General features: G+C 40.0%; 1 protein-coding gene across 2 annotated transcripts in view; it reads left to right on the top strand.

Annotated features, from left to right (window-relative positions):
- The window catches only part of SNTB2 (syntrophin beta 2), an 85,075-nt gene that overhangs the window by 54,023 nt on the left and 3,610 nt on the right, over positions 1-27,442 (top strand). The window contains exons 4-8 of one of the 2 annotated variants that reach the window (XM_036347004.1): positions 248-390; positions 11,919-12,115; positions 21,356-21,540; positions 23,356-23,684; positions 26,368-26,549. In XM_036347004.1, the coding sequence (XP_036202897.1) occupies positions 248-390; positions 11,919-12,115; positions 21,356-21,540; positions 23,356-23,448 (618 nt within the window). In that variant the 3' untranslated portion in view covers positions 23,449-23,684; positions 26,368-26,549. Of the gene's footprint in view, positions 1-247; positions 391-11,918; positions 12,116-21,355; positions 21,541-23,355; positions 26,550-27,442 lie in introns of both variants that reach the window. The other variant, XM_036347003.1, reaches the window with a different exon arrangement.

Below are 27,442 nucleotides of genomic sequence, written 5' to 3'. Positions count from 1 at the left end.
TTGTAATGTAAAATATTTCTTTTTCTTTTTTAAAAAATATTTAAATCAGGTTTTTAAATTCTTTATTGAAAGTATTTAAAATATATTTCTTACAAAAAATATTGGAGAAATACTGATGTTTAGAAAATATGGATGGAGAAACAAATGGAGACTCGAGACCTGCTATGTCAGACCACCACTGAATGGACTTTTATAATTACATATCGTTATAGTTAGCTCTGCTTTCTGGATTTCACCATTGTAACAGGCAAAACTAGATGGTGGAAGACAACAGTGGAGACCTGTTCTCATGGCTGTGACTGAAAAGGATTTGCTGCTTTATGACTGTATGCCATGGACAAGGGATGCCTGGGCATCACCATGTCACAGCTACCCTCTTGTTGCCACAAGGTAAGACAAAAGACACAAAAAGAAAGTATCTGTCCTACTCTAAATCTTCTAAAGAATTTTAAAGTGAAGTCTATTATCTTAGGTGCCTAAAATAGGATTTAAGTAGCTGACATAGTTGATTTAGTCAAAAACTTTTATTTCACAACCTTATTGATTATTTTCTCCTAGTTCAGAATAAATGGTTTCTGTCATTAGTATTTTTGTGCGCATTTTTTAAGTTGTTGAAGCCGCTTTCTAACTGCTCCCTGCAAGAATTGCTTAGTCATGAATATAAGTAAATAGTGTGTGTGTTTTTCCTTTACTTTATTGACTGTGACTACAAAACCACTGAAATTGTGGTAGCCTCTTGACCGAGTGATGAAATCATTTAAACCAGAATGTGGTACTGTGGATAAACCACACAGCTCAGCCAAAATATTCTTCAATTTCTCTTTCTGGTAGAAGAGCACATAATTTTGATTTCATCAAATAAACATTGATTTGACCTGAAGCAATGGGATGTTTCTAGCATGCTAGAAGTGGGGAGTTAGAAGCACAAAGAACAGAGAAATGTAGATTTGGGTGCCAGTATGTCTTAAGAGAGAACTGGAGCCGAAACCAGTTTGGCTCAGTGGATAGAGCGTCAGCCTGCGGACTGAAAGGTCCCAGGTTCGATTCCGGTCAAGGGCATGTACCTGGGTTGCGGGCACATCCCCAGTGGGAGATGTGCAGGAGGCAGCTGATCGATGTTTCTCTTTCATCGATGTTTCTCACTCTCTATCTCTCTCTCCCTTCCTCTCTGTAAAAAATCAATAAAAAATATATTTTTTAAAAAATAAAATAAAATAAAAAAAAAGAGAGAACTGGAAACTAGTTACCTCGTGTTAAACTAGAAGACATATTGCACATTTAGTTTTATTGGAGCTTTAAAAAGAATCAGGGTTTTTTTGTTGTTGTTTTTTATTAAGTTATTGCATATGTGTTCATATCCCCCCCCTCCATTGCCCCCAAGAATCAGGTTTTGATGTAACTCAGAGACTACACATTAAAAAGGAGCCCCACAGAAAAGCATTTGGTACTCAAAAGAGCTAAATGTTGAAACCATCTGGTATGTCCCACAGGGAACAGTGGGGAGCAGTCCTGCTTTGAGCAAGCAAAGATTTATGCGAGGAAGGGTATTCCTTACATTACAGGAAGACTTTCATGTTATATAGGACTTCCTGCAACTTGCCACGCTCCCTTACATATATATATTTTTTTTTAATAAAAATACAATTTTTACATAGCTTTTCAGGAGTGTCTCTGTGATTTAGAGCTGGAACACCTAGATCACAGAATAGAGACAAGGGATTTGTTGAGCCTCAGAATGAGAGAGGTCCCCTCATTAAGTCCTTCAGGTCATAAGGGTCCTGCAGGAAGACTGACTCTAACCGTCAGTTTCTCTTGTTTTGTTTCTTAATCCCCACTAAATTATCACCTTGAGTTAAGAACTGTGACTTAGCCATCTCAGTACTTCCTATAATGCTTTGCATATAGTAGGCCCTCGTTAAATCTCAGTTGAGTTAAATTCTGTTACTTAAGTTATAGCTTCTCTGTCATGGTTACATTGGAAACATGACAGGAATCCTATGAAAACATGTGGACATGTCTCAGTAATTATAAGTGCAACGATTAAATTTATGTTTTCCAAAGAGTTAAGCTTATGACTATGACTGTAGAGATTGCTTAAGTTTAAATTTCAGGGTAAAAGCTTATTCTCTAGTTATGATTATAAAATGCAAGGAGGGTAGTTTTATCCTTAGGCCTTTCCTTAATTGTGGCACTGTGACATTCCATAGGTGAGCCTTTGTTTAATACTAGAAATTACAATCCCGTGAACAACTAGGTTCTGGCCATAGGCTAGACAAGTCCTAGAACTACAAAAGCACTTTGGTACTAAGGAAGGAAATGGGGTGTTTGTGTTTGTACTGTTAGTGTGGTATTAATTTGCAACTAAAGAAAAGTTAGAAATAAATTTAAGAGTTAAAATTATAACAGGAGTAGATCTTCATGACCTTGGCTTGGGCAGAGCTTTCTTAGATAGAAAACCAAAAGTGTAAGCAACAAAAAATAAGTCAATTAGACTTCATCAAAATTTTAAAAAAAATTTGTGCTTCAAATGTCACCATCAAGAAAGTGGAAAAAACAAAAAAGTGAAAAGACAACCCACAGAGTGAGAGAAAATATTTTCAAACTATATATCTAATCAGGATCTTGTATCTAGAAAATAGAAAGAACTCTTACAGCTCAATAATAAAAAAATAAATTACCCAATTAAAGTGGGAAAAGGATATGAATAGACATTTGTCCCAAGAAAATATACAAATAGCTAATAAGCCCATAACAAGATGCTCAACATAACTAGCCATCACGGAAATGCAAATCGAAATCACAGTGCGATAGATACCTCTTCCTACCCATTAGGATGCCTATAAGTAAAAAGACAGATAATAACAAGTGTAGACTGGGATGTGGAGGAAATGAAACCGTCATACACTGCCCAGAGCCGGTCCATCCTTGCTGTTTCAAGGGACCTGGCATATATGGCATACTATTCTTAATATGTTTGCTCACCTTCTTGGCACTATGTGTTTTAACCAAGGTCTCTGAGAAAGGTTATTTCCCCAGGTAGGGATTTTTCCCTGAAGTTAGGGAGGGAATAAAACCTCTTAACTAAGTGCCAGGCGGGTAATTAATCACTTTAACTATGAACAATCATGCTTAAGCTACATAATCTTTACTCCCTGGAATGGGATAAGAAACGCCCTAACCTTTGGAATAGAGATTGATAGGATTGGAATCAACTGGTATAAATACAGATGTAACAAGACAGAACTGAGAAGACAGAACCTACACAGAACCTAGAGACAGAAGAACTTCGCTGGAGAGAACATGGCAAAAGATCCTGGACTGAACCTGACTACAGAAATTTGCAAGAGAACCTGACTAGAACCTGGTGACTGAACCTGGCTGGAGAGCCTAGCGAGGGAACATGGCTACAGAACCTGGCTGGAGAACCTGGAGAACCTAGCAAGAGAACATGGACACAGAACCTGGCTGGAGATCCTAACCAGAACTTCGCTGGAGATCAAGAGCAGAACTTGGCTGGAGAACCTGGCTGGAGAACCTAGCAAGAGAACATGGACACAGAACTTCGCTGGAGATCCAGACCAGAACTTGGCTGGAGATCCTGGTTAGAGATCCTGGCTAGGCTGCTGATCAACTGAACGCTGTCTCCGTGTCATTCCTTCTTCGCCAACTCCGTCCACACCTTTGGGGATCCCTGGACCTGCTGGGGTTGGACCCCAGCAATACACTGGCTCCTAGAAATGAAAATGGTGCAGTCAATGTGGAAAACAGTCTGGAAGTTCCTCAAAAGGGTAAACATAGAGTCACCGTATGACCCAGCAATTCCACTCGTATGTTGTATACCCAAGACACACAAAAACTTATGTCCACCCACAAAATTACACATGAGTGTTTTTTTAACAGCATTATTTATAAAACCCAAACAGTGGAAGCAACCCAAGCTCATTCAAATAATGAATGAATAAAATATGGTATATCCATACAATAGAATAATGTTTGGAAATAAAAAAGAGTAAGATTTTTATAAACTCTGCAATATGGATGAGCCTTGAAAACGTTATGCTAAGTGGAAAGGAGCTAGACACAAAAGACCACATAGTATTTGATTCCATTTGTATAAAATGTCTAGAATAGGCAGAGCTATAGAGACAGTACAATTAGTCATTGCCAGGAATATAGGGTGGGGAGTGGGAGAAACAATGAGTATAGGATGTCTTTTGGAAGTAATGAAAATGTGCTAAAATGCAATGTGGTAGTGATTATATAACTTTGAATGTACTAAAATCTATTGAACTATACATTTTAAATGGGTACAGTGTATGGCATGTGAATTATATATTTCAATAAAGATGTTATAATTTAAAAAATACAATGCCATTTAATGGAGGGGACTAAGGCCAATCCTTAATAAACTTGAGTTTGAATCCTTATTTTGCCACTTCTAGTAGGTAATTGGGAGCATGTTACTTAACCTTTCTGTGCTATAGATTTTTCATTTGTTAATGAAACTCTAATGAGATAGGGCGGGTGTGAGTAATAAATGAGTTAATACTTGTAAAATGCCTACAATGGTACCTAACATGTCGTTAGCTGCTTTAATTATAATAATAATAATTTATTATTAAGTGAAAATAAGTCAAAGAAGAATTCTATATAAAAAATATAATTGGTTAATTTGGCCATTGTTAAAAGAGGAGTTTAATTTTACAACAGCTTTTACAAGTAGTGAAAGTTTCATATTAAATGTGAGGAATTCAAATGTATTATTTGGATCAACCTAGACATGCAAATTGAAATTGTCCATTAATTAAATGGGTGGAGCCTGTAGCTCCCTGAACATGTTTCATGCTAAGAGTAATTAATGTGACAGCAGGGATTCTTAACTCTTTGTTCAGGAAGTACCAGTGGATTAGGAACACAGATGACAGGCAGATGAGAAGTTTAGTTTTTCCATGTGGCCGTGTCCACCAGGTGGAATTGGTTTAAGTCAGTACATGATATAATTAAGTGGGATTTTATCATCCTCTGTCTCCCAGAGTGGGTAGAGTATGGTCACTGAGAGAGAAGCCCGAGGATGGACCCAGACCAGGAGGTTTACCACAAAGAAAGGCAAGGCCAGAAAGTGGTGTGCTTGTGTCTTTTTAGTGTGGGGGAAAGAGAGGGTTTGAGATTTATATGAGTAACTAGAGGCCCAATGCATGAAAATTCATGCAAGAGTAGGCCTCCTTCCCCCAGCTGCCAGCACCAGCTTCCCTCCGGCACCCGGCACCCTGGTTGGCTTCCCTCTGGCCCCGGCTTCATCAGGAAGGACGTCTGGAATGATGTCCAGAAGACGTCTAGTCTAATTAGCATATTACCCTTTTATTAGTATAGATGAGAAAGGGCTGAATGTTCACTTTTCACTGATTCTATCTCTAATACTTATGAATGGATGAGACAAGAAAAAAAGATTGCGTAAACACATAGGGAAGAAAAATTAAGGACCTTGGTTATACACAAAAGTAGATGGTCAAAAATCAAAGAACATTGTCAGGGTAGTGTAAATTAAATTATCATGAGTTATCATTTATATTGGCTTGCACCCCTACAGATTCTTGGAAAGCAAGGCTTCGTGTGTGTGTGTGTGTGTGTGTGTGTGTGTGTGTGTGTGTGTGTGTACTTAAATAGCTGATATTTCAGGCTGGTAAAGAATTAAGTAAAACATTAAAGTGGTAAATGAAGAGGATTTTCATTTATTTTTTTATTTTTATTTTATACATCTCGTGAGATTAAAGCCAGATACATGATAGAGGTAGAAGAACACATTGGTTTTAAAGGGGCTGTGGATTTTGTAGGATGTGCATTTTGTCGTCTTTTTCAATAAGCTCTCTTTGACTGGAGGAGAAAAAGATCCAAAGAAAGTGTGACTATTTTACAGTGTGGAAAAGGGAGTGGTGGTGTGCTTGTAGCACTTACAGGGCAAAAGCTGCTAAAACGCCTTTGCGTGAGCTCATCTGGCCTCCCCACTAAAGGGGGCCTTTTGGCGGCGTGCGCTAACTAACTGCTCACAGTACAACTCCAGCAGCTGGTTTGCATTAGATTCCCTCTGCCAAATATTTCATAATCAGATCTGTAGGAAACATTTTCCTAGACTTTATTTTTTTAATGTCTGACTTGGGATTAACAACCAAACTGAATATGGTAGACCGCACCCTGTCACTTTCCCCATGCTCTGCCTTATTTGGATGATATGTGGAGTAATTTTGAAGCTTATTTAACTCTTGCTGAAATAGCTAATGTTTAAGTGGCATGTTAGTTCTCTTGGAATGAACTCAGTGAGGCGGTTCTCAAAGTTTACTTTCATGGACCTCTGGGAATCCCTTCTTCAGGGGATCTGAAGATGAGTTCAAAATTATTACTAAGAAATAACTTGCTTTTTTCACTGTTGACATTTGCACTGAGAGTTGGTAAAATTGCTGATGCCTTATCATGAATCAAGACAATGGGCACCAAACTGTATGACTTGGAGGGGGTGGGAGGATGCCAATTTAACCTAAAAATGTCTTTGTTGGAGCAGTAAAAATTACTCGTTTTATTACCTCTCAATCCTTGAGTATTCACCTTTTTAATATTGTGAAGTATGGTGGTTTTCTCAAAAGAAAAGCACATGTGTATTTGAATTGTGAGCTGAACTTGCTGTGTTTTTCATGGAACACCATTTTTTACTTGAAATAACAACTGGCTGACAAACTATGGTAACTGAGACGGGTATTCGTCAGACATTTTTCTCTAAGATGACCAAAATGATTTTGTCACTTAAGAAAAACACGGGTAGTATTTGTTGTCAATTATAAAATTCTAGCTTTCAAACAAAAATTGGAATTCTGGAAAGCGTGTATCTGTCCCTGTGAGTTGACAGCTTTCCAGCACCTAAAGAATTTTCTGATGATGTAACAGTAATTATCAATAAATATAATGGATGCAAACAAAAGCATTTTAATTTCTAATTATCATTAAATATAACGAATGTAAACAAAAGCATTTTTAGAGTACAGTTTAGTGCTTCTCAACTGTAGCCTCACACTTGAACCATCTGTAAGTGAGGTGTTAGCAAATGTCACTTTTTGATACTGTATAATGAGATGGTTTAAACATTTGGAAAATCTGCATAGCTCAGTGAAAAAATATTTTCCAAGTGACCAATGAATGATGTTACAAAATCATGCAAGCATATAAAAAAGATCCATTCAAAGAAACAAAGATGGCGGCATAGGTAAAAACCGGAAATTGCTGCCTCCCACACAACAACTTCAAAAATACAACGAAAAGACAAAACGGACATCATCCAGAACCACAGGAAGGCTGGCTGAGTGGAAATTCTACAACTAGAAGGAAGGAGAAAAGCACGCGTAGACTCAGAGGAGCTGCGGAAGTAAAGTGCAGAGGTACGGAGGTTCAAGCGCGCGGAAAAGGGCTGGCACCTGAGGACACGGCTGTCTTTTTGAATCCGGAGGGAGTCACAAGCTCCCGACTGCTCTGAACTCCCGTTCCAGGAAGTCTCTGGGGACCCAGGACTCATACGGGGAGAAACTGGACTGTCTGGCAGCAGGCAGAACTCAGAACCTGAGGGCGGCTTTCCCTCAGAGGTGCTTGCAGCAATTACCAGGACACTGAGACGCGCCGCCCCTTAGGGCAGGGCTGAGGATCCGCCATAGCTGCTGGCTCTGCGACTTTGATTCCCTGAGACCCCGCCCCACCCAGGCTGTGGCAGAGGCTTTGCATATGAATGCCCTGGCCCTTTGCAACCTGAAAATTACCTAACCAATTGCAGCTGGGCCAGAGAGACCCAGAACTTCCAAGAGAAGGCCCAAGGCCCCACATCAGCTTGCATTGCTTCACAGCTGGGCCTCATCAGGGCACCTCCAAACTCCAAAAAAGGAAGGGGAATCTGCAGTTCTCTTAGCTCCTGCTGGGTAACCTCAGACAGAGGCTAAATTAGCACCTCCTTAGATCCAAGAGCCAGTGTACCCAGTGGTCAGAGGGGGACCATCCGGATTACAACTCCTCAGATCCATAAGGGACACACTCAGGGGGCAGACTCAGTGAGCACCAAAGCCCCACTGAAGCAAGTCTTGCCCCAGAAGGGTGTCTTCAGCACAAAAGTTCTCCCACTGCAGACACAGCTGATTCTCACTGCCAATTGCCTGGAGGTCAATTCCTCCCAGTGATCCTACAATAATCAAGGCATAACTACAACAAGACTGTGCACAAAGCCCACAAGGGGGTGCACCAAGAGTGTCCACATCAGGTAACGGGGGAGGCTGAGGCACTGGGCCCTACAGGACACCTAGCACACAAAGCTGCTCTACCAACACAGGGAAGCATAAAAAATGCGGAGACAAAGAAACAGGTCACAAATGACAGAAATGGAGGAAAGCAAACGACTGGATATAGAGTTCAAGGCCACGTTTATAAGGTTTTTCAAGAATTTTATGGAAACCGCCGATAAATTTAGTGAGACCCTGGAGGATATGAAAAAAGACCAACTAGAAATTAAGCATACACTGACTGAAATAAATAATAATATACAGAGATCCAACAGCAGACAAGAGGATCCCAAGAATCAAGTCAAAGATTTGAAATACAAAGAAACAAAAAATACCCAACCGAAAAAGAAAAAAGAAATAGAATCCAAAAATATGAAGATAGTGTAAGGAGCCTCTGGGACAACTTCAAGCGTACCAACATCAGAATTATAGGGGTGCCAGAAGAAGAGAGAGGGCAAGATATTGAAAACCTATTTGAAGAAATAATGACAGAAAACTTCCCCTACCTGGTGAAAGAAATAGACTTACAAGTCCAGGAAGCACAGAGAACCCCAAACAAAAGGAATCCAAAGAGGACCACACCAAGACACATCATAATTAAAATGCCAAGAGCAAAAGACAAAGAGAGAATCTTAAAACAGCAAGAGAAAGACAGTCAGTTACCTACAAGGGAGTACCCATACGACTGTCAGCTGATTTCTCAACAGAAACCATGCAGGCCAGAAGAGAGTGGCAAGAAATATTCAAAGTGATGAACAGAAAGAACCTACAACCAAGATTACTTTATCCAGCAAAGCTATCATTCAGAATTGAAGGTCAGATAAAGAGCTTCACAGATAAGAAAAAGCTAAAGGAGTTCATCACCACCAAACCAGCATTATATGAAATGCTGAAAGGTATTCTTTAAGAAGAGGAAGAAGAAAAAGGAACTCTTACCATTTACCACAGCATGGATGGAACTGGAGAGCATTATGCTAAGTGAAATAAGCCAGTCAGAGAAGGATAAACACCACATGATCTCACTCATTTGTGGAATATAATGAACAACATAAACTGATGAACAAGGACTGATCCAGAGATGGAGAGGCATTGATTGGACTGTCAGGCCTTGGAGGGAAGGTAGGGGAGGGTGGGGGTAAGGGGGAAAGATCAACCAAAGGACTTATATGCAAGCATATAGGCCTAACCAATGGACATGGACAACAGGGGGGTGAGGGCATGAGCGGGGGGGCGGGGGGGGGTGCGGGGGGGGGGTAGGGGGTAACGTGGAGATAAAAGCCCTAGTTGGTTTGGTTCAATGGAAGGACACATATATAATATCTTAATAAAAAATATATATATAAAAAAAGATCCATTCAAAATTAAAGAGAAACCAGTGGATTTTTAATGTAACAGGATATTAACTTTATTGGTAAGGTTTCAGCTCCTACAATGCAGCTGACCTTTAAGAAAGCACTTGATGCCTGAATGCAGTTGCTCAGTGATTGAGTGTAAACCTGTGAACCGGGAGGTCAGGGTTCGATTCCCAGTCAGGGTACATGCCCAGATTGCAGGTTCAATCCCCAGTGTGGGGTGTGCAGGAGGCAGCCAATGAATGATTCTCTATCATCATTGATGTTTCTATCTCTCTCCCTCCCCCTTCCTCTCTGAAATAAATAAAAATATATTTAAAATATTTTTTTAAAAGCCCTAGTTGGTTTGGTTCAATGGATAGAACGTCAGCCTGTGGACTGAAGGGTCCCAGGCTTGATTCTGGTCAAGGGCACATGCCCGGGTTGCAGGCTCAATCTCCAGTAGAGGGTGTGCTGGAGGCAGCCAATCAGTGATTCTCTCTAATCATTAATGTTTCTATCTCCCTCTCTTTCTCCCTCTCCCTTCCTCTCTGAAATCAATAAAAATATGTTTTTAAAAAAAGAAAGCACTTGGAGTTTTGGTTCAGTGGACAGGATATCCACAAATATCTTAAAGGCTATTAAAATACTTCCTCTTCTAGCTGCATACTGTGTGAGGCTGGGGTTTCTTCATATACTTCAACTACATACTGCAACAGAATGCAGAAGCTGATAGGAGAATTCAGCTACCTTTCATTAAGCTGGATATAAGAAAATTTGTAAAAAATTAAAATAGTGCCACTCTTCATTAAATGTTTTTGTTTTAGAAGATATTTTAATAAAGATAAGTTATTTATATTAACATGTCAATGGGGGAAAAGGAGACATGTACTACTATTTGTAATACCTTAAACAATAAATTAATTTTAAAAAAACATGTGACAGGTTTATTATTTTTAAATGAATTAATATTTTTAAATTGCTCAGTTTTAATTTCTAATTATCAATAAATATAATGGATGCAAACAAAAGCATTTTAATTTCTAATTATCAATAAATATAAAATGTAAACAAAAGCATTTTAGAGTACTCGGTAGTTTTTAAGAGTATAGAAAGGGTGCTTAGACAAAAATGTTGGCAAGCCACTAGTTTAGTGCTTCTCAACTGTAGCCTCACACTTGAACCATCTGGAAAACTTTTAATAAAATAAAGTTTCCTGGGCCACACCCTAGACCAGTTAAGTCTGAATTTTTGAGGATGTGAGCCAGGCATCAGTCATTTTTAAAAGCTATTTACCAGGTGATTCTAGTATACAGCCAGTGTTGAGAACTATAGTAATTAACTTGGTTAAACCAGTTGGTGGATTAGAAGAAATTGCCTTTTCTTTAAGAAATGCACTCTTGCCTTTTATCTGAACCAACAGTGACTCCCTGACAACTAAGGGCAATGTAAAGGAGCACCCATTTGCTCTTAGATGTGTTCTTCCTCAGGTTGTTAGAGGCGTGAAGGAAGGAACCAGCATATTTGTAGAAAGTATTATAGTTATACAGCCTACCATGAAGCCAACAAGCCATTTTTTCTCTTTGCTGTACATTTCTTAGTCAAGTTTTTAAAAATTCTGTATGGAAAACCTTGTCGGCTGGATTTGTAATAAGTGAGGAAGTATGTACTTTTATACTGATCTACTTAGGACTTATAGGAAATATTTTTTGGGAGAAGTGAATAAATTGAACTGTATTAAGTGGTTGCCATGAAACAAAATGTTGAATAGTGTAATGACCCTAAAGAAAATTACTTTTCTCTTGTTTTTTTTCCACATGACTTCACTGTGTGGGGTTTTTTTTAGCAGTTTCATTGAGGTATTATAAACTGTGGACTTTGGGTGATTATGATGTGTCAGTGTAGGTTCATCCTTCGCGCGCACACACAAATATATATATATATATTTACACACACACACTAATCTGGTGAGTGAGGTTGATAAAGAGAGCAGCTATGCATGTGTAGGGGCTTATCATTTCCTAAACAGAATTGAACCTTTTATTGATATGCATAGCCTCTTGGGAGCATAAAAATGTCAGTGGGAAATTGGGGACTTGTGCCTGTGACACCAAGGGTCATTTTATGGGAAAACAGAATGGTATCTGCTTATATTGAAATGTATTTCTCCAAATACTGCTGATGGCTTTTATAATTTTCTGCGTATCAGCCGGCATCAATTGCTGACATCTTCCTCTGACAGTACATTAAGTACTTTTAATCTTTGCTCTGTTTGTGGTCCTAGGTTGGTTCATTCTGGCTCTGGATGTCGATCACCCTCCCTTGGTTCTGACCTCACGTTTGCTACCAGGACAGGCTCTCGGCAGGGCATTGAGATGCATCTCTTCAGGGTGGAGACACATCGGGATCTGTCGACCTGGACCAGGATACTCGTTCAGGGTTGCCATGCTGCTGCTGAGCTGATCAAGGAAGTCTCTCTAGGTATAGATCCTGGCATTTCACTTCTAATAGTAATTAAATGGAACTGTTGTTATACGTAAAGTACAAGTCATTATCATGTGTACCAGACTTTAAAATGTTCTGAAATATGGCAGCTTAAAGTGATCATGATGGGAAGAAACCTTATTTCTTTGTTTTAATAGCAAAGTTTTTCCAAGCCTTGTACATGGCTCTGAGCACATTCATAAAACCCTCTGTACAAGATGGCAGTTTTACTGTCCATCATTTTAATCTGTCTGATAACATAAAGACTCATTTACCAAGTACTAGATGCATTGACCCTCTAGTTAAGATTTGGAATATAAGATATAGATAGATACCCTTAAAATAAGCTTATGGCTGTAGAAAAATAATTTGGAATACAAGTTTCTTTTTAAAAGTTTGAAGATGTGTACCCAATACTTATTGAAATAAGCATCTGAAGGAATTAATTTTGGCGATCTCTTTCCATTCTTAAAGCGCCCTCTTGTGGCTAGTCTATATGATTAGGGGTGTGGTTTCATATGTATGCACAGTATTTGTGTATTATGCACTGTATATATGTACAGATATTTCCAGATTGCCTTTCATTTTAATAAGAACAGAGAATAGTCAAAATTAATATACAATTACAGTTTTTAATATACTTTGAATTGCTTTAAATATCTTGGTTATAAGTTGGTTTACTTAATTTTGCTGCTTTTATCCATGATTTTATTTTATAGACCTAGTTTTACAGAATTTATAAAAGAGTAAATGTTTCAAAAGCAGAAAGTCTTGTGATTTATCCTTCTTTCTGTTGCTTCTTGAAAGCGAGGGAGCCCATGGCTTAGAAGTGCAGGGGCACAGGGACAGTTTTTTAGTGTTGTCAGATAGTGCAGATCTTCATCTATTTAGGACGTCGATATTTTCCTCACAGCCACAGTGACGATCCAAGCAGTGACACCAGTGACTAGTAAGAACCCACCGTGGGTTTTGACCAAAGCCACCACATCCACACTGTCTTGCTCAGTGGTCTGTCTCCTGTCTGTTTTCTCTGTAAAGTGGTTGGTCACCACATTAAGGGCTGAGGGCTCTAGTTTTCATCCTGACCACAGACTGTGCTTTCTGGGATGGCCAGTCCTCATTCTGAAGGGCTGCGATGCTCTGTGTTCCTGTGCAGAGCCTGAGCAATCAGGCCAGCACACCCATCCTGGCATCTGGGGTCATCAGATCTTCTCCGAGGATCCGGAGAGATATGCTTCCCAAGCAAAGAGTTCAACTTGGATTTTTTAACATTTTTTAGTTTCAAGTTGTTTCTTTGGTGTCTGGGAGCCAAACTTTATCTTCCAGGAAATAAAAAATCTATTTAGTCCCTGGCTCACAATTGTTTAAATAGAGATGGCTTAAGGAGGAGAATAAAGACAGCTGGTTTCTTTTATTTTTAAATAGACAAAAGAAACATTTTTAGGTAGATTTTGAACTTTTTGTTCTCATTCACAGCCTTATTTAACCATTACCTTGGTAATACTTTCATTTTCACAATTCAGGTCAACTGATGTGCTATACCTGTTAATCACTTACTCATAGAGGTCTGCCAGATATATTAAACTGGCTGAAGGGAAACTGCTTTGGTGAAAGTCAAAGTTTCTTTAAAACGTGTGTGTGTGTGTACATGCACATACTCATGTGTGCACACTTAGTCTGCTGTCTTAGTGTGTGTATACTTAGTGCACACATTTGCATATATACCACATACAAACATAAAACAAGCATGTTCTTTAGATACATGTTACCACCTTCTGGTCCATTGATTCAGAAAGGTTCATTTAAAACCAGTTAACTGCCACGCGTCCAAAAGGAAAACCATCCCCACACGCCACGATATTTTGATTTTAATTTAAAAAATCAATTTGCAATGAATATTATAAAAATAAATATATTACTCACAATTCGGGTGTTCTTGAATATTTTCAGCTGAAAAATTTTTAAAGTTGGTCAGGGCTGCCACTTAGGGGAAATTGTTTGTTCTTTTTATAGATGCACGTGGTGTGTGTGGAAGGTCCACCACTTACGTTTACAGGCGCTTATGGCATACAATGGGTAAAGCTATAATTGTGGCCCTAGCCAGTTTGGCTCAGTGGATAGAGCCTTGGCCTGTGGACCAAAGGGTCCCAGGTTCAATTCTGGTCAAAGGCACGAACCTTGGTTGCAGGCTCCTCAGGGCTCGTGCAGGAGACAACCAATTGATGTGTTTTTCTTTCCCTCTCTCTTCCACTCTCTCTCAAAATCAATGGGGAAATATCCTTGAGTGAGGATTTAAAAACATATATATGTTAAAAATAAAATTATAATTGTGGCACTTTATACCACATATTCAGATATTTGTGGCCTAAAGAAAGATAGTTGACAAAAAAAATCAATATTTAAGCTCTGTTTTCTTGTCTCATGTATTTTGGTTATCAATTATCCATTTAGAAAAATTCTAGTGACTACATACAAGAGTTGACTAATGAATGTAATACATGATCTTTATAATGTTCATTTCGTGTGTTTTATTTTTATTGATTTCAGAGAGGAAGGGAGAGGGGGAGAGAAATAGAAACAACAATGATGAGAATCAATGATCAATGCTCAACCCTGAGCTACACCAACCAGGCTGTTCATTTCGTATTAAATCTTCATTAGATTATAGTTACAGTAGAATTGATCTGTGATCCTTCTGATATGCAAGGACTTTTTTCTTTTAGCAAACATGAACTTCAAGATGACTAAGCAGAGAATACAATTAACTCCCTCAGATCCATAAAACCATTTCCATTAGTCACAGGGTTTGAAAATATGAAAATACATATGAGTGTGGCTGTTTGTAGTTTAAGAAGTATGCTTTTAAAGGCTTAATTTTATTATATCAATTACCCAAGCTATTGAAGTTTTTAAATCGTGCAAGAAGTTTATGAAGATACTTTATATTTCTGTAGCTTTAGTAATATGGGCTAAGAAGTCATAGACATAGGTAGGAATTGCATTAATAAATATGCAGAAAATCCTAAGAGGAGAAGGAACGTCAGCATTTAAAAGTATATTGTTGCCTGGCCGGCATGGCTCAGTGGGTGAGAGTCAACCTATGAACCAGGAGGTCACTGTTCGGTTCCTGGTCAGGGCACATGCCTGGGTTGTGGGCTTGAGCCCCAGTGGGGGACATGCAGGAGACAGCCAGTCAATGATTCTCTCTCCTCATTATTAATCTGTTAAGAGGTAATCCGCACTATTAACTGGTGAATTAATCTGCATTATTAACCGGTTAATAGTTAATCTGCATTATTAACCGGTTAAGAGTTAATTCGCACTATTAACCAGTTAATAATTAATCCACATTATTAACTGTAACAATGCGGATTTTTTAAAAAAAATATATTTTATTGATTTTTCACAGAGAGGAAGGGAGAGAGATAGAGAGCCAGAAACATCGATGAGAGAGAAACATCGATCAGCTGCCTCCTGCACACCCCCCACTGGGGATGTGCCCGCAACCCAGGCACATGCCCTTGATCGGAATCGAACCCGGGACCCCTCAGTCTGCAGGCCGACGCTCTATCCACTGAGCCAAACCGGTTTCGGCAACAATGCGGATTTTGTAATCAAAGAAAACATGATAATTTCAAGAGAAACATCAAAAGTGCTTTATTCAAAGTAATGTCCATCGCTAGCTACACATTTCCCCCATCTTTCAGGTAATTGGTGGATACCGTCCCAATAGAACTTTTCTTGTTTTGAGGCAGACCATTGAGAGACCCAATTTTCCACTGCGTACATTTTGAAGTGCTGCTCAGAAAGTACGTGTGCCATCGATCAGAACAAGTGGTAATCTGAAGGAGCAATACAACAAAATAGCATACATATCAACTCGCATATATATCAACATATGTATAACTCCAGCTATTGAAAAAAATCCGCATTATTAACCGGTACACCTAGTAAGTCATAAATGAGATACGTGTTAGATAACCCTAACACACAACCCTCTGAGGCAAATTTTATCACCTCCATTTTCAAGATGAAGGAACTGGCGTTAGTGTGGCTGCAACTTGAATTGGGGACTTTCTGACTTCAAAATCAGTGCCTCAAGCCTCTGTACTTACGCCTCTAAATGACTCATTCTTACGGCCAAATCAAACTTCTAGAGGGCATATACGTCATCAGTTTCTCTTAATTCGTTAAATCAACAAATATTTATTGAGTATGTTATTAGTTACAAAGCTCTGCTTGGTAATGAGGGAAATAAAAATAAATAAAACTTACCTCATGCCTTTGACCAAATAGCTATAAGTGAGGAACATAGTGTCATGTTCTTCTTTGTATCCCTGAGAATGATTAGCCTGTTGCTTATACTTGATGGACTGGCTTTCCCTATGCGTAGTAATGGAGAATGTTGCCTCAGTCCTTCTCTGAGAGAGTCCTGAGCAGCCCAACCAGGTTGAACCTGCGAAGCCCACTCCCTTCTGGGTTGTTCTGAACGCCCAGATGAGCCCACACGGTCCTGCAGCTGGGAAAGGGTCTTGCTGGAAACATTGGCGCCCCCAGAGTCCTCCTCCCGTGTAACTGGCCCCAGAACAGCAGAGACAGGATTTGCAGGGTAGAATTTATTTGACATCAGGGTCTTTGTCCTTTGTGATACACTGGTAACCATTTAGAAAGACACATGGTAGGCCTAGCTGGTTTGGCTCAGTGGATAGAGCGTTGGCCTGGGGACTGAAGGGTCCCGGGTTCGATTCTGGTCAAGGGCACCTGCCCGGGTTGTGGGCTCAGTCCCCATTGGGGGGCGTGCAGGAGGCAGCCAATGAATGATTCTTTCTCATCATTGATGTTTCTATCTCTTTCTCTCTCCCCCTCCCTCTCTGAAATCAACAAAAATATATTTTTTTTAAAAAAAGAAAGACACTACCTAACCGGCTTGGCTCAGTGGATAGAGCATCAGCCTGCGGACTGAAAGGTCCCAGGTTCGATTCCGGTCAAGGGCATGTACCTTGGTTGCGGGCACATCCTCAGTATGGGGTGTGCAGGAGGCAGCTGGTCGATGTTTCTAGCTCTCTATCCCTCTCCCTTCCTCTCTGTAAAATCAATAAAATATATATTTTTAAAAAAAGAAAGAAATACACAAGGTAGAAAACACAAGTTATATTTACCAGTATTTATCTTGGTGTAACACTAATAGGTTTATTACTAATTAATGAGCTTTTCTTTCTCTTAGCTTATTTTTTCTTTTTTCTTTTTTTTTAGTATTAAGGGAGCTGCTTAGAAAGTTATCTTTAATGTATGTAATTACACTCAACAATATCCCTGTGGTTTGAAAAAGCCAATGTCCCTTCCACTTAGCAGATTGTGAAGTGGTAGCCAGGGCTGTAGAAGGAAAACCAGGGTGGGTGGGGACAGGCAGTATCAAAGGAAGAGCATTCGAGGAGAAGAATGGCCAGTAGGGTTAAATGTGTCAGTTGGGATGATTTTGGGTGCAATTAATAGAAAATACCCTCTAAAACTAGATTAATGCATTAAAGAAACGAATTCTCTTACATGAAAGAGGAACAAGAGTAAAAGGAGGTGGTGGTGTGTTTTCTCTTCCCAATCATAGTTCTTTTCTGTGTGAGCCAGTTTGGTTCATATGCACACCCTCAACGCCAATCATCAGGGGAAAGCCAAGCTGCCTAGTCCAGAGGCTGCCTGCCCTTGAAGTTGAGGTCACCCTTCCCTGAAACACTTTAGGAGAAAATAGAAACCTGAATAAAATTGGGGTTTGGCTGTAAAGGAAGAATGGAGAAATAGAAGCTGGGTAGACAGCCAACAATGAGCACTACCAGTATCAAGTAAGACAGGGCTGGAGAAGCAGGTCGGATTTAGCAACATGAAGATAATTGGTGCCCTTGGGGAGAGACACTTGGTGGTGTGATGGCTGAGGATGGGATGGGAGGTGAAATGTGGATAAACTGAGTGTAGACCGGCTCTTTCAAGAAGTTTTGCTGTGAAGAGGAGAGAGGGGACTGGTAGAAAGTGGAAGGTAAGGAGCTGAGTAGAGGTATTTCTTTTAATGAGAGAGACTTGAACATTTTAAAAAGTTAATGGAGGGATCCGGTTTAGAGGGCCATGTTGCAAATGGCAAGAGGAAAAAGGGATAACAGGCTTGTACAGTTTCTGAGAAGGTGGGAGTGGGCGGCATCCAAAGTGCAGGTGGAGGGACTTGGCCTGAGGCTGGCAGGGAAACAGGTGGCTCTGAGAGGGGAGAGGCTGGGTGGAGCTGTGCGTCCTCGTCTTAGCTGCTGACGTGGGCATTGCCTTTTCCTCCTGAGTAATTTATGCCGTACACATCCCTGGCTTTTACTCCAGGTGCAATTACAGGCTACTTTTATATTGTTCAAATTTTTTTAAGTTATATCCTGTATAATAGGAAAAACTTTTTTCCCCCTAAAAAGCTATCAGTTAGTCCCATGCACCAAAACCATTACTGTAAAGAATTTTACAATATGTTATTGAGAAGCTGGGAGAAATAGCAGAATTTTAGTTTGAGGGTTTCCTGTGAAGTCTAAGGCTAAAATTAATGGATTTTGTAGAACCCAAATATTGACCCCTTTGTCCCAATCCCAATGTCTTATATTTGCCCAATTGCATAACCATCAGGAATTGTACCCCCAAAACAGGTATTAATGCTCCAGATCAGTGGTTCTCAACCTCAGCTGCACAGTGGAGTAGCCTGGAAACCATCTTTTATTCAGCTCTGTATCTCCCAGCACCTAACACAATGCCTGGTGCATAATGAGTGCTCAAAACAATCCAGTATAGTTTGGTTGCGATTACCTGTCTGTCTTCCCTGCTACCCTGTGAGAGCAGAGAATTTAAAAATATATGAATAAATGAAATAATGAACAAACAATCAGTGAAGTAAGACATCATCACCATTCCACCAGTCAGTTACTCTTCCTGTATGTTTTCTAGTTATTCTGGGCCCAGGCTCATGAATTTGCACCTGTGACAAGTGGCCCTATTATGGCCAGTTCACACATACACACTGGCATTTCCTTCCTGCCCTCTTGATGGGAAACAATCCTGAACAGAACATTTTAAGAAATATCTTGCATGACAAGCTTGTTGGGGGGGGGTAATGGCTTACCTTTGCTCGCTGAGATTGCGGATCTTGCCCCACTGGGGACACCTGCAGGCAGAAATACTCACCTGTCTGTACCGCACCTTCTTCAGCCAGTGCTGCAAGGAACTGGGCAGATCCTTGTTCTTTGAGCTTTTCTAAGCTAGAACTGACCCCTCTCTTCTCGTCAGACCTCAACACCCTTGACCAGCCGTGGGCAAACTATGGCCCGCAGGCCGGATCCGGCCCTTTTGAAATGAATAAAACTAAAAAAAAAAAAGACTGTACCCTTTTATGTAATGATGTTTACTTTGAATTTATATTAGTTCACACAAACACTCCATCCATGCTTTTGTTCCGGCCCTCCTGTCCGGTTTAAGAACCCATTGTGGCCCTCGAGTCAAAAAGTTTGCCCACCCCTGCCCTTGACTATACTGTAGCTTCGGGGATGTTAATAGAATAAAATGATCTTGAAAACTCTACGCTGGTTGCCTCGATTGGTGCCTTAATTGGGATCTGTTCTTTCTCCAAACCCCTCAGCCATTCATTTAGAGATTGTGGCACTGGATTACTTCTACAAAGAGTTATTATTTTGTTGTTATTTATTAATCCTCACCCGAGGATATTTTTTCATTGATTTTTAGAGAAAGTAGATGGATGGGGAGAGACAGAGAGAGAGACACATTGGTTGCTTCCCCCATGCACCCTGCCCAGGGCCGGGGATTGAGCCTGCAACCAAGGTACGTGCCCTCAACCAGAATCGAACCACGACCCTTCAGTCCGAGGGCTGACACTCTATCCACTGAGAAAAACTGGCCAGGGCTACAGGGAGTTAATTTTATCCATGTTCCTCCCCAAGGTTTCCTTTCTGAGAGTTAAAGTCCATTGTTCAAAACTCTCTTCTCTGAGTAGTGCTGAGAAGGGACACTGCCACTATTTATGTTATTCATTTTCCTTATTTCATAAACACTCTGGCTGCCTTGACCAATTGAATGTCTTTGCAAACTGAAAGAATCAGTTTGATGTGAGCACTTGCTTGTTTGAGAGCCAATCTTTCTGTTTAAAGTGACCAAGCAGGGCTGGGAGGAGAGAGGGGAGAAAATGGGAGATATCTGTAATACTATCAACAATAAAAAATATATTTAAAAAATAAAAATATAAAGTGACCAAGCATACCCCACTCTAATCCTTTAGGTGATTTTAAGTTGAGCTCTTATAGGCCTATGTTAATTCCCAGGTCTCAGAGGGTCTCTCACATGTAACCCCTGTGCTAACAGCAAAACTGCTCAAATGTTAGTGAGACAGGACTTTGCCATTCTCTATAAAAGACATTTTTCCATTTGTTTTTTAGAGAATGGAAGAGAGAGGGAAAGACAGGGAGAAATATTGATGTGAAACATCAATTGGTTGCCTCCTGCACACATCCCGACCAGGGCCTGGGCCGGGGAGGAGACTGCAACTGAGGTACATACCCTTGACCAGAATTGAACCCGGGACCCTTCAGTCCACAGGCCGACGAGGGCACGATAGCCTTTATCTTTGATAAACATTATCTTTATCCTCTTCCCAATACCAGCCAAACCATGTTTTTCCCCTGAAAGGCGTTTCTTCTCTTTTGGTTGTTCCTTCTTCTTGCCCACTTGAAACCTCTCCCTATCTGTCACTGCCTGTCCATTTGGTCTATTCTTTAGGGCCTATCTGAAGTCCCATCTCCTACAGGAAACCTTTCCTTGACTTTGGCCTTATTCGGTTCAGTGTGCAGTCATGTTCTGTACATCCTACTTTGCACAGGGGTTTCATGTGTATGCCTCTTCATCAGTGAGGTCCTTGAGAGCAGGGGCTGTGCCTCTTCCTTCTCCAGTACCACGCACAGGCTCTTGCCAGCACGGGTTCAGTTGTCACTGAATTGAACTGAATCAGATCAGATTTCAGGGAGAGTTATGGTAATTTCCTTATCTCAATCAAGATGTTGACTTGAGTGACCAGAACAAAACTCACTGTAGGAGGTTCCAAATAGGTTAGGTATCACACATTCTTAAGATTTTGTTTCCTTTTTTTGAAGTCAGAAGAATCCTTTTCCACCTGACAACTGAAGCAGGAACTTTAACAGAGCGTTTGCTTATCTTCAACAGGCTGCACATTAAATGGCCAAGACGTGAGACTCACTGTCCACTACGAAAATGGGTTCACGATCTCCAGGGAAAATGGAGCCCCCAGCAGCTTGCTATACCGCTACCCCTTCGAAAGGCTGAAAATGTCTGCTGATGACGGCATCAGAAATCTGTATCTGGATTTTGGTGGTCCTGAGGGAGAACTGGTGAGAGAGTTTCTGAAAAACATGTTTATTCTAATAGCTATTCTCTTTCTTATGTATTGTTTCTTACCCTCTTGCGTAGACATATTATGAACTGATAATCCACTTTTTTCCAGGAAACTGTTCTTCAGTTTTCAAGATGCAGTGGTTCTTTTTTTTCCTTTCCCACATTTGGAAATTATTCCCTTTTTTAGAAGTATTTTTTTTAATCTTAGAAAGAAAAAATAGCCCTTTTAAGAAGTAGGTTTTTATAAACAATAAGATATTAAATATTAAACATTTTAAATACTAAATAAATTCTAGTCATTGCTATTTAGCAGTTTCTTGGTATAAGAATTAAAAGTAATAGGGTGTCTTGGTTGCTACAGAAATTCTGCTGATCAGAGAAAAAGATGCAGAGATATGTCCATACAGTCATCATTTTCTTTTTTACCTCCTGTCCCTTAAAGGAAATTTCAACAGGAACTCATGATCCCCTTTAGAGAACTAGAGAAGTGCATTTCAGAAATCATAAATTGTGATAAAGGAGTAAAACAATGCCTTTTCTCTCTTATCAATATTGAGCCAGTAGTTCAGGTCTTCTATGTGAAATCTTATGTCCATTGACACAGTCACAACAGGTCTAAGTTGGAAAGCAGAATCTTGACGCTTTAGAACTGAAATAGATCTATTTTGAGCACACTGGCTAGAAATCTTACTTTAAATGATGAAGCTTTGGGAGACTATGGGTAGGCCATGAACCAGGGCTTTTCAAAAACCTGAAGCATTAAAGACAGTTAAAAGCTTCTATTAAATTAACTTCTATTAAAGTAACCAGTTATTAATATCAGTAGCCATATAGCAAGCAAGGTATTAGATTATCCCCAGCTATTTATATATTTTTAAGACCTGCTTTACATTTAATGTATGCAAAGTTTAGTGAGGAATTTAATGCTCTATAACTATGCTCTTCAAGTCCTAGTTTTCTTTATAAGGCATAATTAAGCCGGGTCCTATTCCTGGTCTCTGTTATCAGTGCCACAATGATTGACGGCCCCCTTGACTCATGCAGCCAGACCCCAGGTCTCCTATGCATCTGGTGCCAGGTGTCCAAATTAGAGGCCTGTGCTTAGGAAGGTATAATAACCCTCCTTACTAGCCTCAAGAGTTGTCATTTCCACCACAAACTTATATGAGGTGTCAAAATCATGCCATAGCCCTAGCCCATTTGGCTCAGTGGTTGAGTGTCGGTCCGCAAACTGAAGGGTCCCAGGTTCAATTCCAGTCAAGGGCATTCTGGTCAGTTGCGGTCTCCAGCCCGGTCGTGGGAGACAACCAATCAATGTGTCTCTCTCACATCAATGTTTTTCTCTGTCTCTACCTCTCTTCCACTCTCTCTAAAAATCAATGGAAAAATATCCTAAGGTGAGGATTAACAACAACATCAAAAATCATACCATAGGGGGTGACAGTTCAGCTGAGCTTACTGTGGTTCCCACTCAGAAATGCATACAGTTACAATTAATGGTTTTCATATAGGATATTCCTTTCTTTTAGATCCTCTACTTTTTAGTTCTGTCAGGCATGGTGGAAGCCAGTATACCACCAAGTGTAATTGTGGATGTGAAACCTCAGACTAACGTTTAATTATAACATGGAAACTCCTAACTTGAGAGTACACTCTCATTTGTGGCATTCAGTTCCCAAGAGTTTCTGTAGCTCTGGCACATTCTTTATCTAAGTTCTTTTGAAAAAGTAGAACATCACATCTAAATTTGTTTCTTTTGCGTGTTTATTGGCATGTCTGTGTATGGTAGTGATAACGCCCTTTCTCCACAGACCATGGACCTGCACTCTTGTCCGAAGCCGATTGTATTTGTGCTGCACACGTTCTTGTCGGCCAAAGTCACGCGCATGGGACTGCTTGTATGAGCAGCAAGAATCAGAAAAGAGCCTTGAATGTCACAAGAAGTATTTTCACCTCAAAAAAAAAAAAAAATAGCACAATAAGAAAGCTCTTTGCTCTCCTCCAGCACAGTGCCTTGACAAGGACCTGCGAATCACTGCTGAACCCCAACCACGTTTAAAGAGGAGCCTGCCTTTCACAACCTACCGTGGCCAGAATTTCTAGGCTCTAATGAGCTCCAAAATGAAGCTGTTGACTTATTGTTAGTTTCCTAATGTGGTTTCTAAGTAATTGGGTTTAATTCTCCTGTTAAGAAGGTGGCTCATTGTTTTTCTTTATGGACATAGTAAAATATACAAGAAGTGGGGTTTTTTCTTCTTCCTGTAGGATTTATTTCAGACTAAGCTTTGATCTCTTGCTTAGGAAGACTGTCTCTTCCCAGGTGCTAGTTTCCAGCAGCCCCTGCTTCTTGGTCATTCCAGATACGTTGTACGTTGTGATGGAGTTTACTGTGTGCACTTGCTCCTCCCGCCCTAGGAAGTCCTCGAATTGTATCACCAAAGCGCTCTTCCATGTGTCCTGGCTCTCGCTGCGTCCCTCCACCCCCCGCCATCCCTTCCCACTGCACCACCAGCTTTGCCATTTCTCAGTGCTAACATTAGGACTTAGAACTTGCAGAATTTGATTTGCCTTGCCTTCCACTCCCTTTCTGGTGGTGACCAAGTTGAAGAGCAAGTCAGAACCACTGCATTGAAAGAAAATACTTGTTTGAGAGTTTTCTGATTTTACTTTTGGTAGGAGCCAGGGGATGTGGTAAGATTTATTTTAAAAGAAAATCCTTATTTTATTTTTTCCATGACCTAATAATTGATACTTGCTTTAATGAAAAAATCCTCATGTTAGCCTAAGCCATTTTTTATTGCTTACCAAATGTGCCTTTGGTTGGGGTTTGTGGAGCTTTATTAGTCACTATTTGAATAACTGGATATCACTGCCATCCCAGGGAGGTCATCTGTCCTGGTGTTAGAACAGCCTGCGGCAGCTCTCCTTAGTGCTGTCTTTTCTCGTGGGCAGACATAGTTGAGAAAGATACAGCCTGAAGAGCAAGCTTGTTTCAAGAGGAGAATTTGTGGGTGAAGCCAGCTTTGTAGCACAAACAAATTGTCGAGTTGCTTTAGGCTCTGTTCCCCCATGTAGAACCCTGGCCCTAGCCCTCTCCCCTTGTGGCAGCAGAGTGGTGTGGACAAGCAGCTGCTAACTCAAGACTCAGTGTAGCTTAGTAACCCATTCTCCAGTGGGCGGGGTGAGGAGACCATGGACGGAGGCCTGGGTTTTGCTAAGCACTGCCAGATGTCATCATTAGGACACATGACAGTAAGATCGCTGATTTTGTGGTACTGGAGAATACACGCAGTTATTTATAATCATGAAGGAGGTGCATATCTGAAACCATTTAAAATAGTGTAATAGTTGTATAAGATGTCAACTTTAGTACAGTCCCTGGAACTGAAAGAGAAGGTAATAGTGAGTTGGCTGTTCTCCGTGTTCTCTGAAGAAGGGTCTGGGGTTAGTTCTCATTTACTGTGTTTATCAGGAGTGCCTAGAGGATGTGAGCACTACAGAGGGTGGAGGCGGGCAGCACTCCCAACAGGAAAAGAAAGCACAGCGGTGTGTGCAGCACACAGCTATTTGGTGTGAGTGCAGACTGACACAGGTGGGATGTGAAAGAACCCACTCGAGTTGGAAGTTCTAGTTAGACGTTGTGAGCCCATTGTCTTCACTCCTTCCCGTGTTCAGTGAGATTAACCACAGGCAGAGGCTGGGGAGAGAGATCTGTTCTTCCTCACCACCGGTCCCAAAAATGAACTGTCTAATCCACTTAAAACTGGAAATTGAAATCTAGACTAGACTACGTCTTTCAAGAGCTTTTTATGTTTTGAAAATTCACAAGCCCAAGTTTGGTTCCATCTGGAGTAAGGTGACAAGTTAGGAAAGAAAAAAAAATACCTTGAAGGTCCAGCTGTGATTTCTGGAAGAAGAATTTGAATACATAACCCTGAGATAGGGAAGCTTAGACATTCTTTGCAGTGAAAGTATTTATCTGAGAAGATGAACGATGTAATCACAGACTTTTGCAGCAAAGCCATTTGGTTGAGGTTTTCTATTAGTGTGAAAGGCTAAGCCACTGAAAAGATTTTCAGGGGGAACTTCTGAGCCACCTGCTCAATGGTTATATGAAAAGATCTGTAAAAAAGGTGTAATTAAAACGTGGGAAGGAGAGGTAAGGCGGGTGTGCACTTCAACCCTTTTGTTCAAGCTTAAACTGCCATGGATAGCCCCAAGGTCCACAGGGTTTTTAATATTTAATAGGGTTTTGAGTCTTGATGTGGAGTGAAATTGATGGGAGGTTTCCTGTGATCTCTTGCTCCCCCAAGAGCAAGAGCCCTTAGGCTGCTTGTTTAACAAACTTCAGCAGCTTTCCAATCATGGATGACCAGGTTGTTCTTCGATTAAGTGTGTTTGTGGGATTTTCAAACCACAAATGAAGTACTTTTTGTGAATGAGACAGCCTTGATAAATATGTGTGTATTTTCGACCCACAGTTGGGAATATGAGGAGGGCTGACTCTATCCACTGCTCTGCACTGTATTATATAAGGGACTTGCACATCCGTGGATTTGGGTCCTGGACCCAATCCCTAGTGAACACCAAGCAACGACTGTAGCTAAGGTTTTAGGGAGCCAAAGTTAATTCGTGGGTTTTCGACGGCCTGGGGAGCTGGCACCCCTAATCCCCACGTTCTCCAAGGATCAGTTTGTACTTTGTATTTAGATGCCAAAATATGGCAAATTATTTTCAAATGAATAGCTAAAAATAGGCATTTTTCATATTTCACATCTTTTACAGAACAGCTAATTTTTCATTTCTTTTTTATTCTGAATTAGGAAAATTATTGAGAATGTTGTGGGCTTCCATGTGTAGAATGTAAAGGAATTGCAGAGTATTGTCCCCCTCATTCTGATGGACCACTTTCAGTGCCCCCCAGGACCTGGGCCTAGACATCTTCTCCATATTCCACACAGATGCCTATCAAAGAAAAGGCTCAGTTACTATTTTTCTGAAAAAGGTAAGTCCTTTTCTGAAGTCATCAAATGGACCTTACCTGGAAAGGTTCTAATATTTTATATGAAGAAATACTTTATGTTTATACAGTATTTATTAGATTTTGTAACTGTAAACTCACCTACCTAGTAGACAGAGTTTCAGGTTAAATATTGGGACATGTACAGGCAATCAAAATATTACTTTAAATGTCATTCACTTATTTTAAAGCTATGTTTTAGCACTTTTTAACTCTAGGTAAGTCTGACAGTGCCTGTTTTTATCATCTATAATCTCACAAACTTTGTTATTGAAATTGCATGGCAGGAGAGATTGAATTATTTATTTCTTACATTTTTATAAGTGGAAAAATCTCTCCAACCAACAAATGATTAAAGTTGTTACTGATTATTTGTTCTCTTATCCTCCTAAGCAGAATGATAACAAAGTTTTTTTTCAGCTGATTAAATGCACTTAGCTAATAAACCAAAATTTATTTAAAAAAAAAAAAAAAAGCTGTGTGGAATCTGGATAAGATTATGTTTCTTCCAGAAAAACAAATTAGTGCAAATGCTTTTGATGGACAAGTGTGACCACTTTTGAGAAAAGGTTATGATAGATTTTTTTGTTAATTTTCTGAGAACCTCCAGGTCTTCGTTTTTAATTTATATGCATGTGGATAATTTGTGTGTGTTTTCAAAAACATGGAAGAATCTCCATATTTTTTAATGCAAATTATCTTGTAAGCTGCTATGCAAATTGTATTAAAAGGCCTACCTACTAAAAAAGTTAAACATTTTTGAAGCTTCAGGGAAGACCTGTAGACTTAAGCACTTTCTCTGCTTTTTTGTATCTTGTCTTGGATATGCTGAATTATGTTATTGTTTTCACTGGTTATAAGCTATTGATTGTACATAA

Source organism: Myotis myotis, unplaced genomic scaffold (assembly GCF_014108235.1).
Source record: "Myotis myotis isolate mMyoMyo1 unplaced genomic scaffold, mMyoMyo1.p scaffold_m19_p_19, whole genome shotgun sequence".
In the NCBI taxonomy this organism is placed as follows: Eukaryota; Metazoa; Chordata; class Mammalia; order Chiroptera; family Vespertilionidae; genus Myotis; species Myotis myotis.
The sequence above is the reverse complement of the archived record's forward strand: the minus strand, read 5'-3'. Positions and strand labels throughout refer to the sequence as shown.